Raw genomic sequence first — 23,219 nt, forward strand, 5'->3', positions numbered from 1 at the left:
GCCTTCTCATAAGCTTTTCATCCCATGCTAGATTTTGGGAAAATATTTGTAAGCTAAACAATGTTTGAAACTGTCTGCTCAGTGATAAGTATGGCTGGCAGAGCTGTTTGCCTTTTTAAACAGCTTTTCATTTTAACTGCCCTTCTTCCATGTGAACAAAATCCTGCCAGTTCAGGCTTGGTGCTAATAAGCCATTCTTTCTCCATCATGCTGCTGGACACTGTCTCACCACTTTCTTGGCGTTGCTGGACATGCTGTCCTCTCTTTTCTGGCACTGGTGGTAGACTGTCTCCATATTACTGCAGCTGTTGGGCTTTGGATCTCCTCTCCTGACAAGTTGTTGGCACCTCTCTGCAGTCCTGGCACCACTAGATTTTTTTTGGCTGCTTTCTAGGTTCTTAAAAGTCTGCTCTACTCTTCCTTCACATGTCTTTTCATCCTCCTTATGCCTTTACTTATTTTGTCACCTTTTCTTTCTAGCCTTTTCTTCTACCCTTCTCCTTAACTTACTTTGTTCTCCTAAGCCTGAATAACCTATATAAATATCACAGGAGTAAAACAGCAATGTAAGAGAAAAGTGACCCATGCTGTCCACAGTTCAGAGAGGGCAATGTAAGCACCCAGAATGCAGAACTGGTAACTGGAAGTAAAAGATGGCTCTCACCATTTAAGAAAAATAGGGTGGAAGAAACATGGGGAGATGACAACTGAATTAAATGCTTGCTTACTAAAAAGGTCATTAATTTATCCTTTAGAAAAGTTTCTTATTGAAATAGGCATGGACTAACATTAAAAACAGTGAGATCTCTACATATTCACATTCTACTATATGTCTCATGACTCAGTACAGAAATACGAAAATAATAAAACTTAAATATATTAGGAAATTATTATTCTGCTTTGCTCTTATACAAACTCTGTATATTTTGTGCATACCAACTAAAGGATTACAGTACTTCAATATAAAAAAATATAAATTTATAATTTTTCTCAGTCTTTTCAGGAAGATTTAACTCCATGGACAGCTTACCTACTTGCTGACTGGAATGCTGTTGACAAGTTTCCCTTCTAAGCAAGTACCATGGAAATGAAATATAAACATGAAAGTGAAATGAATTTGTAGGTCAATTAATAGTGCCAGCCTGCAAGGCTAACCCAGCCTGAAAGTAGGGCAATTTGTATACAAAAATTACTGAAAGAGGGAATACTTAGCTCCAAAAACAACTGTCAAGCTAATGTTCTGACTTCTTAATTGTGTTACTGGAAAGGCATTATTTAAATTGATATGCTCATTATTCTCACATTTCAACAGATCTACTTTTGTGGACCCCTGAAGATTATAAATGGGAAAAGAAAGCCTGGAAAAATTAGTTACCTATTTTGATGTTGGGCTTGTTTTTTTTTTCGTTTCTGTCCACAGCACATTAGCAGCTATATAGCGATAAGAAGGCACAGTACCTCCCTCCAGAGATTGTAATCTGAGAGTGCTTAGGTTCATAGTTGCTCAGATGTTGATAATAAAGCATTCTAAGGCCTATCTCAAACAACAAAGCTGTTGAAAAGGCTTGACAGAGCAGGTGTCAACTTTGGGCTTATGTAGTTTCGGGGAAATGGAGGCTGAAGGGTGACCTCATTGCTATCCACAGCTTCCTGAGGAAGGGAAGTGAAGAGGGAGGTGCTGAGCTCTTCTCTGTGGTGTCCAGTGGTAGGACACGTGGGAAAGGTTCAAAGCTGAGCCAGGGAAGATTTAGACTGGATATTAGGAAGCATTTCTTTACAAAGAATGTGGTCAAATACTGGAACTGGCTTCTAGTATCTGGTTGATACCCCAAGACTGTCAGTATTTAAGAGGCATTTGGACAATGCCTTTAATGACATCCTTTAACACTTGGTCAGCCTAAATTGTCAGGCAGTTTTACTAAACAATCATTCTACTGGATGTTCCAGCTGTTCTATCCTATCTTACTCTATACCATCCCATTCCATTTCAGTCTATTACAGTCTAGGCTAAACTTTATAATCATTGTCAGGCAGTTGCAAGTATTGTGGTAGAAATGCATTTTGTTTGAGTTTAAATGTGGGGAGGAGGTGACTTTATGTAGCAATCCATATGGGCTGCTTCCCAGCTATGATGCAGGGTAGAAAAAATTATATATTCTTTGGCCTACTTATTTCTTAATGTGTCTTTGAAAACACTTGTAAATGTGCATGTGGTCAGAATTAATTTAAGAGGAAAACTGAGTAATTGTATGATACATTATATCCTTGAAATATATATTCAATAAATATGTTTCTATATTAAACTATTCAGTCTGGAAACAGGAAGGTGCTTGCCAGGAAAACGGTCTCACACAGTAGCCCATAACAGGTCTAATTTAACTTGATTCAGCACAAATATTTTGAAGGGTTAAAAGAAGCTCTTTCAAAGTAGCTAAATGGATTATCTGCTTTCCTGAATAGATGACCTTGACCAAATATCTTAGCACACCTGAGTACACTCATGGTTTGCAAAGGCAGGGCTACTGAAGAAGGAACTGATTTCATTAAAACAAATTACTGCTTCTTAATTCAGGAGGCTCAGCAGTATAAAGTAATGAAAAAATTACTCATTTGGCAGAGAAGGGAGCTTGTTTCATTAAATGTCTGTGTGAAGTTGAGCACATTACTGTTTTCTGCAGAGATTCAGGTAAACTTGTCTAATGTAGGACTGGCAGCTCTATGGGGACAGGACACCTGCTTTGTGACTAACCTAATTTCTTCTCAGACTTTCTTTGTGATGAAACAGCTTAACCTGCAAAGAGAAGTTAAACGTTCTGTTTTTTTTTTTTCCTAGCACTTTTTAATGGGCTTTTCTGAGTAAACTCAAAAGCATTACCTTACTACCCTTTGGCAATCTATCTTGTAAATACAGGTTTGTGCAATAAATGACCAGATTTATGAAATAAGGGACCAGACTAGCTATGATATTTTACTTCTCTAATACAAAAAGCATTATATAAGCAAAATATCAGTGTTGAATACCAGGCAGAAGCTCTCAGGCTTCATAGCTGCAGCTGCTTTGTACAGGATGAATCTAGAGCATATTAAGGGGAATAAGTGTACTGTGACAGTCCTCATTGTAGAAGGTATTGCCGTGGGCCTGCTATATACTTAGGCTGTGGGAACAGCTCTTGAGAAGTAATACAGAGGGAACTGAGGAAAAGTAGAGTAATTCCAGGACTGGGACTGGAGAGACAGAAGGCAAAACTAAATAAATTAAACTTTGCTGTGCCCTGGCATACAGTGTGACCATCTGGACAAAGTTACTGGCTTTCAAAGTTACTGGGTTTCCAGATCTGAGAAAACATGTTGAGAAGGCTCCTGATAATCTGAGAGTTGATAAATGTTCAAAGGGTAGGAGAAATGATCCAGGACTCATATCAAATCTGATTTACCAATTGGTATTGAAAGTGCACTAATTTTTTTTTCAGAAAGGCTCTTCAAGACAGAAATTATACCAGGTTTTCCTTTCTTTTTTATAGATACCATGTGTAACATGTACCACAATATCTATGCATAATTGTTCTAATTATGTTTTTCTAATTGTACCTGTTGGTCTTGTTCTTTTTCAGTTGTAGATTACTGTGCTTTGGATAATCAAGGTTGCCAACATGAATGTGTTAACACTGAGGACTCGTATTACTGTAGATGCCACCCAGGGTTCATTTTAAATCCAGACAAAAGAACTTGCAGAAGTAAGTTGTGATAAAGTTTAATTATGAACAGTTCGTACTACTTCTGTCATCTTCTCAGCTATAACACTCCCATTGGGACTGGGAAAAGTGGATAATGCATCAGGTATAGAAAATGGCATGCCCTGGAAGCCAAAGGTCTTGAAAGCATTGCAAGTTGTTTTGGTGGGTAGGTTTTATTTTGGGGGGAGAGGCTAAGGATAGGGCTCCCTCCTATGAGGAGGAAGCTTTTAACATGAAAATAGGCTGCTTTTCAACAATGAAAACCCAAAAGTTTGTCTTGCATAGTCTTTTTGATTATCCAGACTTTTCAGTTAGAATGTCATCTCCCTAGCAGGGTAAACAAGTCTGTACAAGAGAATTTATAATCAGCTTGGTTTGTAATACAAGCTAAAATTAAATAGAGCAGTTCCACAATCAGAGAACACAAACATTGCTGCCTATTTTCCCATGTATTTTTCTCAAGAGTGAGTTTTTTGATAGTGAGCTACATTTCTGGCAACCTTAGTATCTACTACCAAGCTTCAATATTTCCACCAGGTTATAATAACTTCATGACTTTGTTTGCTTGTTGTTAGTCAAATTTGATTGATACCAGGCTAACATGCTCAAAAATCACCAGAGTTAGGAGTGGATATAAAGTAGAGGGGACTGACAGACCAGAAAGTACTCTTGCCAAAGCTTCCTGTAGTTGGCAACACAAACTAGAGCCTCTACAATGTTTAATGTCATAACTCACTTTCAGGAATGTGAAGCAAAACCCTTAATACACCTTCCTAGTTACCTTTCTTCATAAATATGGGCCTTGTTAAAGAAATATTACTATTGTGTCTGTAAGCAGACAAACTCCATTAGTTTAGGTGAATGGAACTGCTGATGCCAGTGGTGAATTTAATCCGTATCATTGAAAAATATGTTCACGCATTATTTCTCAAAAAAATACATCGATATAGAACTGCATTTCTGTGCTGTTAACAGCCTTGCGAGCATTTCAATGTTTATCATGAGAGACTATGTTAAACCAAAAAACTGTTTTGTTTATTATGCTTGGTATCTATTTAATTTAATTTTAGCATTTGGAAAGGAAACATTTAATCCAGGCTGTAGATCTGACCTTACAGTCACAGGAAAGAGACACACTTCCCCAAGGCCAGAGTACAGTTTGTACTGGTTCAAGGTGCTCATAGATTGTATGAAGTTACTCATTTGTCTAGTACCTGTCAGATAAAGGGCTGGAAATTCTCTTATACTTCCACATCCATGTGTTCTTGAAATCTTATTATAGTATAAGTGCTTTCCACTCCCCAAGCACAAATTTTTGTTAACTCATTCAAACTAAGTATGTGGATCTTATGCAGTGTTTTCTCCCCAAGTTTGAACAGAGCAAAGACCTTAAAACTACATAAACATTTTATATGTCTTGAGTGGTTATTAACTTATGGTCTAGCTGTATGAATTACTTTAAACTTTTAAAATTGGTGATCCACAGAATAATGGAAGCTGAGGGAGTAGCAGGAAAAGTATTATTTTGTGCTTGTCCTGTCTTTATCCTCTTAGGTATCTGTTGCTTGAGATAGCACTTTGGGCTATATAAACTCAATCTGACCATGTGCTGCTGTCTTTATCTTGGAAATACAGACAGGATCTCTGGAAGTCATTTATTCCAGCTTCCTCTTCAAAGTGGAACCACCACAAACTGTAGATCGAGTCAGCTGTGGTTTTGTCTAGTTGAGTCTTACAAACCTCCAGCGGAGAGTCCAAAAGGTCTGTGGACAACCTGCTCCACTGCTGTACTGTCCCTCTAATGGAAAACATTTTCCTCATGTCCAGTGGTAATCACCCAAGCCACAAGTGGTGACCTCTGTTCCCATTTACATTATTTGGCACTAGCAAGATGGTTTTAGTTCCAACACCTTTGAAATGACCTACAAGAAGTAATTGTAGGCTGCAATTAGATATCTTCCTTTTCACCAGGCTTATTAAGACCAGATTCCTCAAGTTCTCTGCACAAGTCAGATGCACTATGTCCCAGCAGCACGTCTCTATTGAGCCCTCTTCAGTTTATTACCTTTAACTGGGGGAGGAAGGGAAAGGATTATTCCAGAACTGGACTAGGTATGTCAAGCGCAGTCTCCAGCTGGCCTGGCAATACCCTTGTTGATCCAGAACCTGACCTGCAGACTGACTTCTCAGCTTGACCATGGCCTTCCTTGCCACTGTGAACCTGCCCAGCAGTCCTGGGCAAAAAGACAAAAGCCTATGAGTTGGAGCCCTCTGCTATCTGTTAGCCCTCTGCTATCTGTTTGTGCCCACCCAGGTGGGGTAACATAATCCATCACCACATTCCCATTGCCATTTCCCATCTGATCTTGACCAGAAACTCTCAGCAGGCACATCTATGGTTTCATATTGGATCTCTGTGGAATGGAGGAGATCTTTAATATAAAACACAAAAGTACACTGCTCTGCAGCAGAGTGCAGTCTGGGAGCTAAGGATGGCTAAGGATGCTCTGCAATGGAGTGCAGTCTGGGAGCTAAGGATGGCTACAAGACAAGCAGGGCCAGTAACCTCTCTGACAAGGCCTTTGATCCCACAGTATCCAAAGAAGAGGAGCAAAACAGGGCTTATGACAGTAAACAGGCTCAGCCAACAGTCCGGTGATCACCAGACAAGTCCATAGTATCAAGAGAGGTCTCAGATCAATTCAAAAAGTCAAGTTAGCCAGTCAGCATATCATGATCAGCAAAATGGAAGGCTAGGCACAGACATAACCTATAACATAGCTCAGGCAAGCACCAAGGGTGAGAGACTGACATTAAATGCAGCTCCCAAGCCAAGGGGCAGAGGCCCCAGACAGGCTTTTCACAGCTCTGTGCATTTCTGCCATGTTAACTGAATTCTGGTTTGTTTTTTGGTTTTTTTTTAAATGCTTTAAATTAGCTTAAAGTTAAAAAAAATAAAAATTTCATTAGGTTGCAATTAGGGAAAAATCAAAGTGGCTGGACATGGGGGGCCATAGAAATTGATTTGAAGAAGTAGTCAGGGAGAAATGTCAGATCATTCTCTTTCAAGATGTATGTCCTGAATTCAAGCATAAATAAAACTTAGTAAGCCAGTTTTCCTTACACTTTATATAATCTATGCCTTACTAATAAAATAAAGGATGAATGAAGGAACTATGTAGATCTTAATTCTGTGAAAGTCAAGACAGCATGAGAGCTCTTCAGAGCAAAAGTATCCTCTAGCTCCCATATGTTATGAATCACGCTGCCTCTGAGTCAGCACCAACAACATGAAGAAACAGACTTCAGACCACTGGATTTAAAATGTTTGTAAGTTTGGAACCTTTAACATAAATTTCTTATGTTTGGCTTACATACTGAATCTCAGGGATGATTGCCAATTAGCCAAGACTCACACCCATGCCAGATCACATCTCTGCATCAACAAGCAGTCCTGGGTCTGGAGTGCCAGCTCAGGATAATCTCAGCATCCTGGCTTTCTTTTCTTAAATAGAAAGTAAGCTTTCATGCTTATGGCTACAAAGAAAATCTGGAAAATGTCAGTGTTATCAGTATGGTTGTGCATATCTGACAGATGTTTTCCCTGGGAATTACTCCAAACTTCTTACAATAAGATACAAGGAACAAGGTTCATGAGAGCAACCCTCCAAACACCAGCAGAGTACTCTGTGTGTAGCTGGAAGAGAGCAGCAAATTCAGATTATCAGTGAGGCAGGAAGAGATCATTCCTAGCTGCTACGTTAACTATTAAGAGGTCTTCTGCCACTCTTGCTGCTCCTCTCAGGAGGATAGATGTAAGCTTCTGCTTGTACTTATGGGTGCTGAGCCTCAACTGTTCTTCTTTAGGGAAGGCCCCTGTCTGAGTTGTGAGCAGGTTCACATCACCTATAACTTGTGGAGAGGCCTTCTGTTAGCATACTTAATGGACTGTCTTAATGAAGCCCTGTGAAATGTGTTTTTAGTGTTCCCAGGATAATAGCCTCAAGTTTCCAACAAAGATAATAAAACATGTTTTTCAGCTCCTTGTGGTTGTCTTCAGGATCAGGTACCCAGGAAAAGTGTGTTCTGCACACTTCAGTTAGCAGGAATTTGAGCAGGTGACTGCGACACAGCTCTGAGAAGGTCCAGAAGGCATACAGCTATATTCCACGTGGCTTTATGGTTTCTGTCTCTCCAGTGCACTCTTGAACAAGCCATATTTTCTATTTTTTGGGGTTTTATTAAACAGATAAGATCCCTGTTATGTCCATGTCTATGTACATATGCTGTCATAAAGAGGTTTGGTAAAGGAAATGTTCTATAACACATAGAGTTCATAAATGGTAAAATCCCCCTCTCATGTTCTCTTAGAAAGTCACATTCCACTTTGTTTGTCCTGAAAATACAGGTGGTTTGTTATTGCTAAGGGCTTTCATCATATATAAAGGCTCAATTGCATTATCCTGCCACATATACAAAGAAAGAATAGTTCCTGCCTCAGAATGCCAATTACCTGTGGGAATAATAATTAGCCTCTGAATGTCAGTTTTCAGATTGTGTAATGAGGTGTTCAAAAGTGCCTGGATGTCTTTAAAAGCGGGACTTGCTTGATTTGTTACTTTTTTATCTATTTTTAGCAGTGCTGGGAGGTTAAGACCATTCTTTTACTGGTATAAATTATTTAACTCCACTGATATAAAACTAAGTGATGGCCAGACACTGCATCTAAATGAATGTCAGGTTCTTTGACTTCATCAATAGTAGTAAACGCTATGTGGTAAATGCCACAGTGCTTACTGCACAATTACCTTCCTTTTTAATGTACTTTATATGCAAGTTGTAGCTGTTTCTAGACTTTGCTAATCTTCTCTTTCATGAGCATTTTAAATAGAAGAATTGTGTAGCAACACCCAGAGCTGTTAAAACACCAATGCGATGACCTAATCATCCTGGTTTGGTCTTATGAACAACATTCAAAAACGTGTTTGTGCATTAGTACCTATAGTATCTAACTTGCTCTGGGTAAAATAAAGAAGCAATTTTGATAAGGCAATGTATAGGACTTAGCTGCAAAATGTTAAGGTATATTTAAGATTCTAATTTCGCTACTGAGTGTAGTACATGTGCTCTCAGAGAATTCATTGAAGTACACATATCAGGTGTATCCGAGTATAGTAAATATTTGGAAAAAAGATTTTATTTTCATATTTTGAAACAAAATGGCAAAAAGTCAGAATGGTGCCTAGGAAAGAAAAAGAAAAAAAGAAAAGGCTAAAGAGAATAAAACATAATAACTGGATTTTTTACCTAAATTATTTCTGAGGAATAGTACTCCTCGCTGACATTTTTTTTCCTCATTTAGGACCAGACTATTGTGCGCTTCAGGACCATGGCTGTGAGCAAGAATGTGTTAATACAGACAATTCCTATTTTTGTCGATGCCAAGAAGGGTTTAGACTTAATCCAGATAAAAAAACATGCAAAAGTGAGTAATTCTTTGGACATCATAAAGTTCATCTGCTTTTATTTCTCAAACCTGCTGTAAATGGTTTCCCTTCTGAAGGGATGAAAGTTTTCTCTATAATTAAAGTTCAAACAATTGTTTCTTTATAAACTTGAATTTTAATTGAGCCAGTCATGCTGGCGAATATACTGTTGCTGTTTTGTAGACTAGATTGTATATTAGATGTTTTCTGAAGAGATTTATGGAAACCTGAGGAGTAACAAAGGAGTGGCTCAAAGCCAGTAAGTTCATTACTTATTTGAAATTTTCTGACCTTATCTGGTAGTGACATAAACAGCTGGAAAAAGAAAATAATAATTATTTGCTTTGCCCCATTACCCATTGCCCCATTGGCTTCCCCAAGAACAGATGTATTTCATTAACTTGGGAAAGTGCTGGGTAGGTAATGTAGCTATTAAAATCAACTTAATGTCACACATGAAACCTCAGTTTCCTAAAACAATTGTAAAAACAGCATCAGCAATGTAAGGGTTCTAAACCAATCACACATACTATTTACTTTAAAAAGTCTTCTGTGTTACAGCCCTTCTTGAGTAGGGGCCTGGAACCACAGCAGATTTTCAATGTAATGTTGTTAAAGTTTAAGGAGGATATGTTCGGTAAAATGAACTAGCCTGATCTGGTGACTCAGTGGTTGGAGAGGAGAAATGTGTTGCTGATATTTTATGAATAGGAAGCTTGCTTGGAGCAACATAATTATATTTTAGACGCTCATAAAATTTATCTTGTTTTGGAATTGTATTTTCTTTCAGTCTTAAGGACATGTTCTCATGAAGCATCTTTGTCTGCACAGTGCTGTTTTTACAGCAATCCATGCTATTCTGGTTTTTATTATCTATATGATATTTTAATACATTCAGGTTCTTATAGATTGGATGTGCCTTGGTAAGTATAGGAAAAAAAGAACAGTGTTGTGTAAAGTATTCATTGCCAAGGATGTAGTTGCAAACTAAAGCCAAATTATAATTCCCTTTTCAGAGTTCTTAACCTTAGTGACATTTCCAGGATTATGCTCCTATTCTAAAACTTGTTATAAGAAGTCTCATGTTAGATAAGTTAGTAAAATAAAGCAGAACATTTGCAAATATGCCCTCTTTATAAATCAGGGAGAATGCATCACTGGTAAGTAGCACCAAGCATTCCTCCTTCACCATGATGCATGGCTTCTGATGACTACAGGAGCAGGCCTGCGGGAGCCAAAGCGAAGTCTTGTATAGCCAAATATTTGCAATCCACTCTCAGATCCTTAACTCACTGTCAGCTTTAGCAGGTGTCCAAAGAACAGAATCCAGTACTGTTTAAGAAAAGTGAGTTTTTCTAAGCCATTTTACTTCAGAAACCCTCATGGCTGGCTTGAATTCCTCACTGTTTTTCTCTCCACAGAAGTAAACTTCTGTGCTTTAGTCAGCATGATCGTGAACATGAATGGGTTGACATGGAAGAGTCATTTGTATGCAAGTGTCATCCGGGATACGCCCAATGACATGATGGCAATACGTGCAGAAATGACCATGTCTTATGAGCTGCAGTGACAAGTTACTGCAGTGGGGGGAGGTGTGAACAGAATGAGAAAGCACCCGTGGGTCCCTTTTGAGATCTTTCTGAGCTATGCAAGCCTATGTTATTGTAAAGTCTACCATGGCCTAGTGAAGTAATGCTATAGTGAGATCCCTGATCCAATAGAGAACTAAAGCATCATCTTTTCCAATCCAAATGACTGTGAATATGCGTTCAGCCAAGATGTCTAACACAAAGACAGTGTTGAACATCTGCATCTTTGCTATGGGCTATGTAAACTGCAACACCTGCCACAGGTGTATGCCAGTATGTGGAAAGATGTAGAGACTTCTGCCTTCTATATGTATATGCTTTCAATGATCTGTTCGATGAAATGTCCTTTTTTAGTAAGAATGTTACAAAACAAATGGTCAGTGTTGCACCAGAAAAAACAAACAACATTGCCCGCTTGACATCACCCAGTTTATTGAAGGTACCTTTATCACAGAGAACCATTCTACACATCATCTAAAATACCGGCAGCTGTTTCCCCTGATACTTATGAGATGTTTTTCCAAAGGAACACTCATTACTGAAATAAAAAAAAAATTGATAGGCCAGGGAGTAATTATTTCTAAATAAAATATTTGTGATAAAGCCAAATTTAAGGAAACTTGGATGTGTTGCAAGAGCTCAGCGCTTTTTAACTGTTATGATTTTAGACTATCACAAGTTGAATATCTAAAAATTAGTATGTCCCAAGACACTCGTTGTTTTTTAAAATACTGAGCTTTCCCCGTCTCTTTCCCTTCTTACATGTTTTTTTAACATATGTAATGAAGCACACAAAATGACCAAATTTACAGTATACTCATTTCTAAAGCCTGATATTTAGCACCTTTGTGATTACACTACTCCTTGAAAAGATTCTCCATGAGAACCTAAAGTATTAAAAGATTCTCTGTGAGAACCTAAAGTATTCAGATGTTGAAATTCACATTAGTATGGGTGTTTGTATTGTAAAAGACAATGCCAAACAGATGCAATTTTTCACAGAAAATACTGGGGGGGGGGAGGTAAATCTGGGTTTTTCTCCACATTTTTTTGTGCAGTAAGAAGTTACACAAGCCTCTTCATGATGATGTAAACTCTTGGAAAAAGGAGAATGTTCCAGCTGGAACTTGCTTTACCTAGTAAAATCTGACACCATGGCTTCACTTGTTCAAGCCAACATTATCTTTATCTATGTATAATAGTAAATCTGGACCCATTACTGCAAACTCATTGCTTAGTTAGATAAACTAATAAACAGCAATATTTAGAACTAAGTAATTTTACATTAAGGAGAGATTTTTTTTTTTTTTTTTTATGTAAGCAAAAGCTTCAGACGTGCTTGTTCACATCTGTAAATGATTTGCAAATAGAGACATACGAGGCTGCATTTGTGTCTGAGGGACCTCCACTACTTTTGATCAAGTTCAGCTAAAGTGATTTTGGACTGTATGACTAAAAATAGCCATTAACAAGTCAGCAATAAAATATTATGAGGAAGTTCAGTATAAAGTCTTTTTCCTAATATATGCTTTTTCTGTACTTAAGGAGTCAGCAGATTACACAGTACATCTGCAAGTGCACGTATCTCACACTACTGCTTTGCTGTCCGTTCTGTGAGACAGCATAGTTTTTAATTCCAGTTCACCTCTCTCTCTGTCTTCCCTTACCCTATCACACAACCAGTTGCATATAAGAAAAAAAAAAAAAGTCCATTTTATCTTGGAATAGGAATAGGAAAATCAAAGAAAAGGAACACATTGAGACACTCTCACACTCATCATTTGTATCTGTCCCCCACTAAGCTTTAACTGCTTGAACCTGTTGGCAGGTTAAAGCTTTAAATTGATGATTTCTCATCCTGTTGAAAAAGAATTTACTGTGTATGAAATAATCTAAAAGCCATAATTCGTATTTCAAGAGTTACTACTATTCATACTTTCCCTCTGAGAAAATTTTATGGTCCTCAAAAGAGAGTCTTTCTTTGTAAAGCAAGCAAGTATGATTCTGCAGGTAAGAACAGGCAGGACTTCAAGGTTCTCCCTTCACTTCACATTAGATTCCTTTTGTGATTTTTGGAAAAGGGGATCTGCACTTCATCAGGTTCATTATCTGCCAAGTGGGCTGGTTGTATTCATTTCACTTAGGTGTTGTTAATTAACTCAGGTTACTCAAATAGGTGGGCGTACTGCATAAATAAAAAGCTGTACTGATATTTTTACCTTGCTCTGCAAAGGCATTGTGTACTAACTAGTGTCATAGTGCTTGTATCTAAGGCTCCAGTGTGATTTCTTCAATTATTAATACAAATCAATAGGAGTGGACCACTGTGCTGAAAGCAGTCATGGCTGTGAGCAACTGTGCCTGAATACTGATAGCTCCTATGTCTGTCAGTGCTCTGAAGGATTTGTCATCAATGAGGACCTAAAAACCTGCACACGTAAGTGTTGTGAGAACTTCCTTGATTTCAGCTCACCTGGGAAAGGTTTCTGGTTTTGTACAGGGAAGAGAACACATCTTCAATTTGTTCTTACAGTCTGCATTTTGAAATATTTAAATAATTGTTTGAAAACAGAAACAGACAAAATGGACTTAGGAGAGGGTACTTGTCAAGATAACTGTAAATCCTTACATAGAAAAGTTTTGGAAGATCTGTTTATCCCCAGGTGTCGAGGAAAGTTTTTCAGTCACATGACTGACAGGTCATCTTGACAGCAGCATCCCCAAGCAAACTGCTTTGCATTTTCCACCGGAACCTTTAATGAGTGACCAGAAGTTGTCCTGACAGCTTTCAACCCTTTAAAAATCTAATGATCATGGCGAATCATTGCAGTTTCACAAATAGCTGAATTGCCTCCTTCACTGGAAAAATAATATGTAGAAAGTGCCAAGAAAACAGGAATGGGAATACATTTTGCCTGTTGACTTTTCCTGGACCTCTTTGATGAGATGGTTTGGCCATTTTTTTCTACAGATTTTAGAGGTATGGTATTTTTCAAGCTTGTTGAGTGCTGGAGCAGCTCCAGAGTTTGCTCTTTTTCTTACGCTCCAGCAACACAGTTTTAATAGAAGCCAAACTGCAAGTGCTCAGTCACAAAAATGATCTATTGAGAAGTGAGGCAAATCAGCAAAGGCAGTTTCTTTGTCTTTAACCTTGTCTTTGCCTCCATACTAGCCTTTTTACCCTATCCAATACCTTGGCAGACTTTGCTTCTGCCTGCCACTGCAGTTCCATAGACAGGGACAGATGGTAATGCAAAAGGAAAACTACTGTATCTGTAACAACAGGGTCTACTAGAAGCAATTTATCTAGACATTTAACTGAAAGAACCACTGGAAATTTAGAAACAGATGAACTACGGAGTTTTATCAACTTGCAAATGGAAAATCCCATTTCCTGTATATTTAAAAGAGATGGGTTTTTCACTCTTGACAACTTTCCTCCAGGCAGTAGTTGGAGACCTATCAGCAGCACTAGAACAGTGCTGTGGCTTCTGGAATCCTTCTGTGCAATGAAATTGAGCCATTTTGAATAGCTCCTCTTCTTGCCAGCACACCCCTCTCCTCATGAATATTTGAGAAAGAGATTTGTCCTATTCCTGAGCTCCAGATGAGCTGTTGAAACCTCATGGCCATTTTTAGGCTATCATTAAGAGAGTTTGCGCACTTGGGGATTTCCTAAATGAACAGTTGAATGGAAGAGATTAGCATTTAACATATCCCACTCCTAATAAGAAAACATCTGGGAATTACTGTTCTAGTGTCATACACAGGCACAAGTGGGAACACCTGAATGGTAAATGGATTTCTACTCTGAAAGCTAATTACAAAAAAGAGTGACACTCTGTGTGTTGCCAATGGACAGTAGCAAGTGCTGCCTGCAGGATCCCAGGGGTCCTGTGTCTTTGTATTACAGAGAAGAAATTTGAGATGAGAAATAGACTGTATTTGACAGTACTTGTCACTTGCAATTCTTTGCAAAAGCTTGACTAGTCTAAGCCAAAGCTCGCTGAGGTCCCTGAGAAGTTTTCTTCTTGCTGCCACAGCAGCTGGGTCATGTGCATAAGTGAGTTCTGGGGACTGCCATCTTCACAATTGGACACTTAGAGATCGTATTTAAAGAAGAATGTTCACAAGATTGTTTGTCACTGTCCTATAGAAAATCATTGCTAAAGTGTTTTGCTTTGTCCTTCTTTTAATTCCGTTTTTAAGTACTGAGATGTGGACTCTGTTGAGCCATGTTACACATAGGAAAATATGATTTCCTAACTGTGCTTAAAGTAGCCAATGGGAAGTACACCACAAGACCCTCTTACATTTTATTGAAGCTGTATGTACTTTATCAAATAAGGAACTGGATTGTCAGTTAAGCAGTTCAATATATTTGTATTTACTTGCTTATATGCCATTCAAATACTAGAGATGAAATAATAATTGATTCATTATTTGTTAGATTTTTTTAGTAACTTGATTTGCTCCTACAGGAGTTGACTATTGTGCTCTGAATGATCATGGCTGTGAACATTTGTGTGTAAATGGTGACAGATCTTACACTTGTCAGTGTTTTGAAGGATACAGGCTTCGTAACGATGGAAAAACATGTAAACGTAAGTTATTATTCTCAGAGTTAGATTTTTATTACACACATAGAAGAAATCTGTAAGGTAAGATTTAGTTGCCTAAATGTTGCTGTCCATGCTCAAGAATTCTAAAAGTTCATAGTTTCTCCCTTGGTGTCATATTTGCCAGTAGTATGTCAGTATCTTGGGTATGCTAAGGTGTCTAAAGTGGTACTGGATACATAGTTTTAGGGACCTGACTCATACACTAAGTGTCCGTACCATTTAAAATGTGGCCCAAAACTATTCTATTCATACTTACATCCTGATATTAGACAGCTGTAATTTTCTTCTCAGGACAAGGCAAAAATCTATGATGTTTCTAAAGTCTTATACAGCCTGAAGCTTGCAGCATTATTAATAGAAAGTTCATTTTATCCAGTATGAGATACGGATGATTGCAAAAGAGATGTCATAATTACATCACGTATTTGACTACATTGTGCAGTTATGATGTGTGGCAGATATCAAGAAAAAATTCATTGCAAGTTTCCCTCAATTTTTATAGCTTTGATCACTAAGTGATCAGAGAATAATCATGGATAAATCTCTGAAAGCTATACAGGTGTCATGTATTTTGTAATTGTAATCCCAATAATATCCACAGATCTTATCAACATCTGCTGTTAAAAAACATCTACAGGGGAAAAAAGAAGTCATCCAGATATCATCATGACAAATGAAAAGCTCCTTAGTCACAGTTTGTGTATAGTAACAACACCATACTGCAGAGACTAATTCTGCTTGACTCAGAAAGTACTGACACTCTAAAAGCAAGTGAAATGTTCTGTACATGCAGAAGTTCAGAGGGATCTAGATAGACTGAAGCACTGAGTTCTGGTTAATGGGATGAATGGGAACAGGCTTTCTAGAGAGGTGATTGATGCCCCAATCCTGTCAGAGGTTAAGAGGCATTTGGGCAATGCCCTTAGTAACATGGTCAACACTGAATGAGTCAGGCACTTGGGCTGAGGATCATTCTACATCCCTTCCAACTGTAACTAAACTGTTCTGTTCTATTCTGGCCTTGCAGGAAAATAAAGGGTGTGGGGAAGAAAGTGAAAGCAAGATTTTAGTTTATCTAATGCTAATTAATAGATGTTATTTTATTTTGAAATATGAATTGTATCTGAATTCTGTATCAGAACTGAGCATCTGCTTGCCCAATCATAGCTGACAGCTTCCCAGAATTTTACAATAGATAGGATCATATAATTTGACTTTCTCACTACCCTTAAATACTACATACACTGAAATTTTGTAATCCTACTTTACAGAAAAATGGTAAACACCTTCTGAACTTAAGAACAGAGAAAACAAGCATAACTATTTCAGGTTTGAGCAGGTTCATTACTGAAGATAAAAAGATGGTGATAGACAGATCTGTTTCTCACCAGAAATTTGAAATGTGGATGTGGGATTTAGGTGCTTTGGAAATCCCTGTGGGTCATGCTGGGGACATGTGAAATTCTACAAACTCTAGAACTGGAACAGTGCACTTTTCCTTAATAGTAAGGTTGTAAAATTAGGGGACAAAGATGTACCTTTTTGTTACAACAACAAAAAAAGACATCAAGTGCTATAAATTATTTGCAGGATTGAGTCCAGTATATCAGCAAGGACAAGAACATTCAGTAGCTGGGAATTGTAGGATTTAGACCATCTTGCCCTTAACTAACATGATTTTAAATATTTTAAATTATGCCCAGGTAAAAATGTCTGCAGATCAGTCAACCATGGCTGTGAGCATATTTGTGTCAGTACTGACAATTCCTACATCTGCAAGTGTCGTGAGGGATTCGTATTGAGAGAAGATGGCAGGACGTGCAGGAGTGAGTGACCAGTATTTACTGAACATTTTTGCATGTGCATCTGGCAAGTAAAGAACTGTGGGAGTTATTTTTCCACTTTTTACTGGGAAAAAAAAACCAAACCACTTTCTTTTGATTTCTGCATCTTTTTTAACATGTTTTCATTCAAAACCTGTGTTTATATCAATCATTCCCAGGACGAGACATCTGCAAATCAGTCAGCCATGGCTGTGAGCATATTTGTGTTAATGGAGATGACTCATATATTTGCAAGTGTCATGAGGGTTTTCTGCTGAGAGAAGATGGGAAAACATGCAGACGTAAGTACTCTGATAATTATTCATAAATCATCTACAGTATGGAGATTTGTGGAAGTGTTCTAACAAATACAACAACAGTTGACTGTTACAATATAGAGTAGTATTGGTATACCTACCAGGAGCTTGTGAGAGACTCTGTGGACAAAAATAGTATATTTTAATAGCCAAAATGATGAGGAGACAAAAAAGAGTCAAATACCAAGAGTTGTAAGTGTTTGCTGCCTAAAATTTTGCCCATTTCTTCCAGTGGTATCAGTAGACCTAATAAAAGCTATTACTTCTCCCTGCATGATGCATTAGCTGTAGATGTGCTTTAACCAAGTATCATCAACTGTTCTCAGATGAAGACATTTGCAGTTCAGTTGACCATGGCTGTGAACATGTTTGTGTTAATGCTGATGAGTCATACATCTGCCAGTGTTATGAGGGATTTGCACTAAGGGAAGATGGAAAAACATGTAGAAGTAAGTATCCGTATCTTTAATAGAATATTTCCTTTTTAATCTTTGTATTCATAGACATGTTTTAAATGCTGGTAACCTTGTAATTTTTTCCAGATAGAGATGTTTGCAATTCCGTTGACCATGGCTGTGAGCATGTTTGCGTGAATACTGATAGTTCATACATTTGCCAGTGCTATGAAGGTTTTATACTGACAGAAGATAAGAAAACATGTAGACGTAAGATATTTTATGATACTCTATTTTTTGCAGTCAGAGGTCTACTCAAGAAGCATATTGTGTTAGAGGTAGGTCTCCTTATAGAGGATTTTGCCCGACAAAAAAGGAGGGTACTTTATTTACTTACTGGGAGCCTATTACTTTTAATCTTTAAAGTATTGGAAATTTTCTCATTCATCAAACTGTAGTAAATAAAATCTAAATTATTCCTAGATAAGGACATCTGCAAATCAGTCAGTCATGGCTGTGAACACCTTTGTGTGAATAATGAGGATTCATACACTTGCCAGTGCCATGATGGATTTGTACTGAGGCAAGATGGGAAAACATGCCGAAGTAAGTATCTTATGAATAAAAAAATAAATTTTGTTTTCCTGTTATTAGGACATTATTCACTGATTCATAATAGTCAGAATGGAATATTGTTTTCTGTAGATCGTAAGACTTCTGTGAATTAACGACTGTTTGAACCAAAGACATACTTCAGAAAATTATCAAATTTTAATGCTTGAATGTAGCTTTTAAAATGTTAACTCTATTTCTAGATTGAGTGTATTGAGTTTCAATCTTGAGCATAGGATCTTGCTGCATTTTACATTGATGGGTTGAAGTTGTAATTGCCACTGAGTTGCTCTCTGTGTGTTCCTGCAAATCATGACTTAACCTGATCCTGCAGATCATGACCTTAACCTCTTAGCATATTCTTTTGTAAAGAATAAGCAGGTGAAACTCCTTCAGGCTCTTTGTATGTTTTCTAATCTTTTTATAAGTCTCTTCTGGTTCCCCTAAAACGTCTGCTATTTATCAGCATCCTTGAGGGGACACCAGAGTGGTACAGTTTTCTAGAAGGAGACACAGCAGGGTCCAAGGTAGAGGAATTATAACCCATCTAATTGTTATTTGAATCTACCTATCTTTTTTTATCTTTTATGCGTTTTTTTAATCTACCTTTTTTAATCCTTTTTTAATTAATCCTTTATTTTATCCTTTTTTTTAAACCTATTCTCTTCTACTGCTAAAGATAGCAGTCGGTCTGTGACTGACTAAAATATTCTGCTTCCTTGGAGTTCCAGGAGCTACTGAAAACTAACGCTAAGCATCCGAGGTGTTTTTCAGCCAGCTCTTTTACAACTCTTCACTGCAAGTTATCTGGTTTAAAAATGTGCGTGTTCAGTAGGTGCTGGGTGACCTACTTCTCAGCTAAGGAAACCGTTCACTCCAACAATATCATCAGTGGCTTATAAAATATAAATTCAGAACTGAATGCACTATATATTTTTAGGATCTGTAAAGAATAGCAATTCTACCATTTCTATCAAAAAACATTATTAAAATGCTTTTTGCTCCTAATTGTTGTTAAATATCTTACTCATACTATCCTTATTTAGTTGGCCATGCACACCCTTGACCTCTATCTTATTTCAGTATTTTCAAATTCCTGATATTGTCATGTTCAGTAAATGCTTTGAGCGTGCCTTTCTTTCAATCATTATTCAAATCTTACAGCTGATTTCAGTTTCAATTTCCAAATGAGGTTGTTTTCTAACTACTTTGGCATTCTTTTTAGATTATAGGATTAAATTTTTGAAGGGTATCTAGTAAAATAACCTTAAATAGTGCAATCATTCACTTCCTTTATTTATTTTTTTATTATTATTCCCCACATGCCAAAATACTGAGGCTCAAATTTGCCTTCAGTTATATAAAATTCATCCTTTTGAAGTATAGCCATGTCTGGTGCTGGCTTATATTTGATACTGTTTATAAACAACAAGTGGGTCTGAGTTGCACACAGCTGTGTATAAGCAGATGCTAATTTTTATTTACATAATAATTTCTTTTTTGTGTGCTATAATGGGATCCAGTTTACATTACCATGTCTTAAATGTAATGCTTGTTGAGTTAGAAGATTGCCCTCTTTAGTGGTCTTTGGAATTTTTGTACTGGCATCATGAGACCTCCAGGTAACTTTGCTGAGGTTGAAGTTCTTGTAAAAATACAAATTTTTCTTCCCCACACATTAAGTATTTTGCAGAAGGCTCAGTCTGAACTTGGCTGTCAGTACTGTTCTACTTTCTATGTAAGGTAGTTCTCCATTAGCGATTGAGAGTATTTTCTTTAGTGTTGCAGTGAAAAAGAAATAATGAATGCTGATAGATGGCTCTGTTTCCTTCTCTACTTTCTCCCTATCTGTCCTTGAAGAGGTTTTAACCAACTGGTTTTAGCATTGCAGTCAGACAAATCCTCCCATCAATTTTCAGCAACACCAGTTGGGCTATTTATCCTCTTAAATGAGTAGTTCCTATTCTTCTGCAGTTTGTTTATGCAGACTCTTGGCACTGATGTAAGGATGTTAAAGAATTATTTTGCTTTGTGTTTGTGCTGTTTTGCTTAGTTTTATTTTTACAAGCATGAATTTGTGCTGAATGACTATACTAAATTATTCCTTCCTTTCACTCTGACTGCTCTTAATATAAAGTCTTCCTCCTTAGTGTAGTCAGATTAATCCTAAAATGACTTATTGACAGTGGGAGGCCATCCAAACCATGCAATTCTTTCTGCTCAGATGGTAAAGAACTCATGCTCTGTGTAAGCTAAGCTGTCTATCATTTGACTAGCTGGAGATTCACTTTCAGTTTGCAAACTTCCAACTTTCTTTTCTCATGGGATTACCCCCACAGTCTTGTATTTATAAAAAAAGTTTAACTAGCAAACCACATTAAATATTATCTAATTATTACCAGGCAAGGATATTTGCAAATCAGTCAACCATGGCTGTGAACATGTTTGTGTTAATGCTGGTGAATCATTTGTTTGTAAGTGTCAGGAGGGATTCCTGCTAAGAGAAGACGGAAAAACATGCAAAAGTAAGTAGTCTGATATTTATCAGCATACTTTGTATCTGCAGCTCATGTTTGTGTAGAAATGCATTAACCAGCAAGAGCTGTCATCTGTTTTCAGATAAAGATGTTTGCAGATCAGTCAACCATGGCTGTGAACATCTTTGTGTTAATACTGATGAGTCATATATCTGCAAATGCCATGATGGGTTCCTACTGAGAGAAGATAGGAAAACCTGCAGAGGTAAGTAGCATGAGAACTTAATTTGATAAATTTGATTAATTTGATGAAAACATAGAATCAAGGCCTCTGCTGATGCATGCTGACTACCAACTCTTCCATTTGCAGACAAGGATGTTTGCAGTTCAGTCAACCATGGCTGTGAACAACTTTGTGTGAATACTGAAGATTCCTATGTCTGCAAATGTCATGAAAAATTCATACTGAGGGAAGATGGAAAGACATGTAGATGTGAGTAGCCTTATCTATAAAAGTGTATTTTTATTTCAGGCTTTTAAGTCTTGTGGCTGTCAGTGTTTGCACACACGTATGTTGGTGAATTCCAACTGTTTGAGCAGGTTAGTAAGAGATACTACCTTTCCCCAACAAGCTTCACCTCACAAACTCCATCCACTCTCCTCAGATCAAGATGTTTGCAACTCAGTTGACCATGGCTGTGAACATATTTGTGTTAATACTAATGATTCCTATATCTGCAAGTGCCATGAGGACTTCATACTGAGGGAAGATGGGAAAACTTGTAGGAGTAAGTTGTTTAATCTTTGTTTTATACTTTACTTCCTAATCTGCTAATGAAACACACTGTGCAATTTGTGTCTTTAACATAGAATCAGCTTCTTGGAAGGGAGCTCCTTCATAGAAGATTATTGCAATAATTTTTTCACTTTGTGAAACTTATTGACATAGATAACAGTGGTAAATATTATTTTCATTATTCCAAGGTAAAAATATCTGCAAAGCAGTCAACCATGGTTGTGAACATGTCTGTGTTCCAACTGGCGATTCATACACGTGTCAGTGTCACAAGGGCTTTATATTGATGCAAGACAGGAAAACATGCAGGAGTGAGTAGCTGAAACCTTTATGGAAATATGTTTTTCAGTCATAAAAGAAATAACAGACTTAGTTGCACTCAAAGCTTGTTCATGCCAGTTTTGTATTTGAGAAATGGTCTAATAAGGAAATTCTCTTAACAATTCTCAGATAAAGACCTGTGTAAATCCATTGACCATGGCTGTGAACATGTGTGCGTTAATAATAACAATTCATACAGCTGTCAGTGCCATGAGGGTTTTGTCCTGCGACAAGATGGGAAAACATGTCGAAGTAAGTAACTCAATATGTTTGTCAGCCACCCTTCTCTGGCATCACTACATAAACAAACAAAGATGTTATACTCCTTTGTCATACATTATTCCAGTATCATGTTTGGAGTCTTTGAATTTATACATATGTTAAATACAACACATATAAATATTTCAATTTACAGAGAAAGATGTCTGCAAATCAGTTGCCCATGGTTGTGAACATATTTGTGTTAATAATGATGATTCATACATCTGCAAATGCCAGGAGGGATATGTATTAAAAGAGGATCAGAAAACATGTAGAAGTAAGTACATTTTATTTAGAAAGCATTTGTTTCTTTGATTTCTAAACTACTTAACCTCACTTCAAAAAATGCCTTACTTCAAACATGCTACGATATTTCAAAGCCCAAAACATATGTGAGTGTGATGGAAAATGTCTTGAATAATTAACTTGATTCTCTTGTAATCAAAAAACTATCAAATTGGAATAGTTGTTTTGGTATAACATCAAGTATGATAACAAAAATTTTCAAACACGAAGAAAAAAAGGCGAAGTGAAATCTTGTCATCAAGGAATGTACACTTTAATCAGATTCATACACTGTGTTGCTTTTACCTTTATATACTCTATCTTAAATTATCTATAATAAATTATCTATAATAAATTAATTATTACTTCTGTTTACTTCTTTTCCAACATGACATGCTTAGAGTGTGACATACATTTATCTCAATGCCTCTTAATACTTGGACAAAAATTCTTCTACTGAAACACAATAAAAACATTTATACTCAAAATTGGATGCCTTAG

General features: G+C 37.2%; 1 protein-coding gene across 4 annotated transcripts in view; it reads left to right on the forward strand.

Annotated features, from left to right (window-relative positions):
- The window catches only part of MATN2 (matrilin 2), a 70,244-nt gene that overhangs the window by 33,619 nt on the left and 13,406 nt on the right, over positions 1-23,219 (forward strand). For 2 of the 4 annotated variants that reach the window (XM_057400517.1, XM_057400518.1), the window contains exons 6-21: positions 3,612-3,734; positions 9,097-9,219; positions 13,124-13,246; positions 15,291-15,413; positions 17,135-17,257; positions 17,434-17,556; positions 17,898-18,020; positions 18,114-18,236; positions 18,450-18,572; positions 20,981-21,103; positions 21,198-21,320; positions 21,426-21,548; positions 21,721-21,843; positions 22,040-22,162; positions 22,302-22,424; positions 22,588-22,710. In XM_057400517.1, coding sequence (XP_057256500.1) covers positions 3,612-3,734; positions 9,097-9,219; positions 13,124-13,246; positions 15,291-15,413; positions 17,135-17,257; positions 17,434-17,556; positions 17,898-18,020; positions 18,114-18,236; positions 18,450-18,572; positions 20,981-21,103; positions 21,198-21,320; positions 21,426-21,548; positions 21,721-21,843; positions 22,040-22,162; positions 22,302-22,424; positions 22,588-22,710 — 1,968 coding nt within the window. The remainder of the gene's footprint in view (positions 1-3,611; positions 3,735-9,096; positions 9,220-13,123; positions 13,247-15,290; positions 15,414-17,134; positions 17,258-17,433; positions 17,557-17,897; positions 18,021-18,113; positions 18,237-18,449; positions 18,573-20,980; positions 21,104-21,197; positions 21,321-21,425; positions 21,549-21,720; positions 21,844-22,039; positions 22,163-22,301; positions 22,425-22,587; positions 22,711-23,219) is intronic. The other 2 variants (XM_057400519.1, XM_057400520.1) reach the window with 2 other exon arrangements.

Source organism: Pezoporus wallicus, unplaced genomic scaffold (genome assembly GCF_028554395.1).
Source record: "Pezoporus wallicus isolate ANWC-B61680 ecotype Strahan unplaced genomic scaffold, APGP_CSIRO_Pwel_v1 contig_7985, whole genome shotgun sequence".
Lineage (NCBI taxonomy): Eukaryota > Metazoa > Chordata > Aves > Psittaciformes > Psittacidae > Pezoporus > Pezoporus wallicus.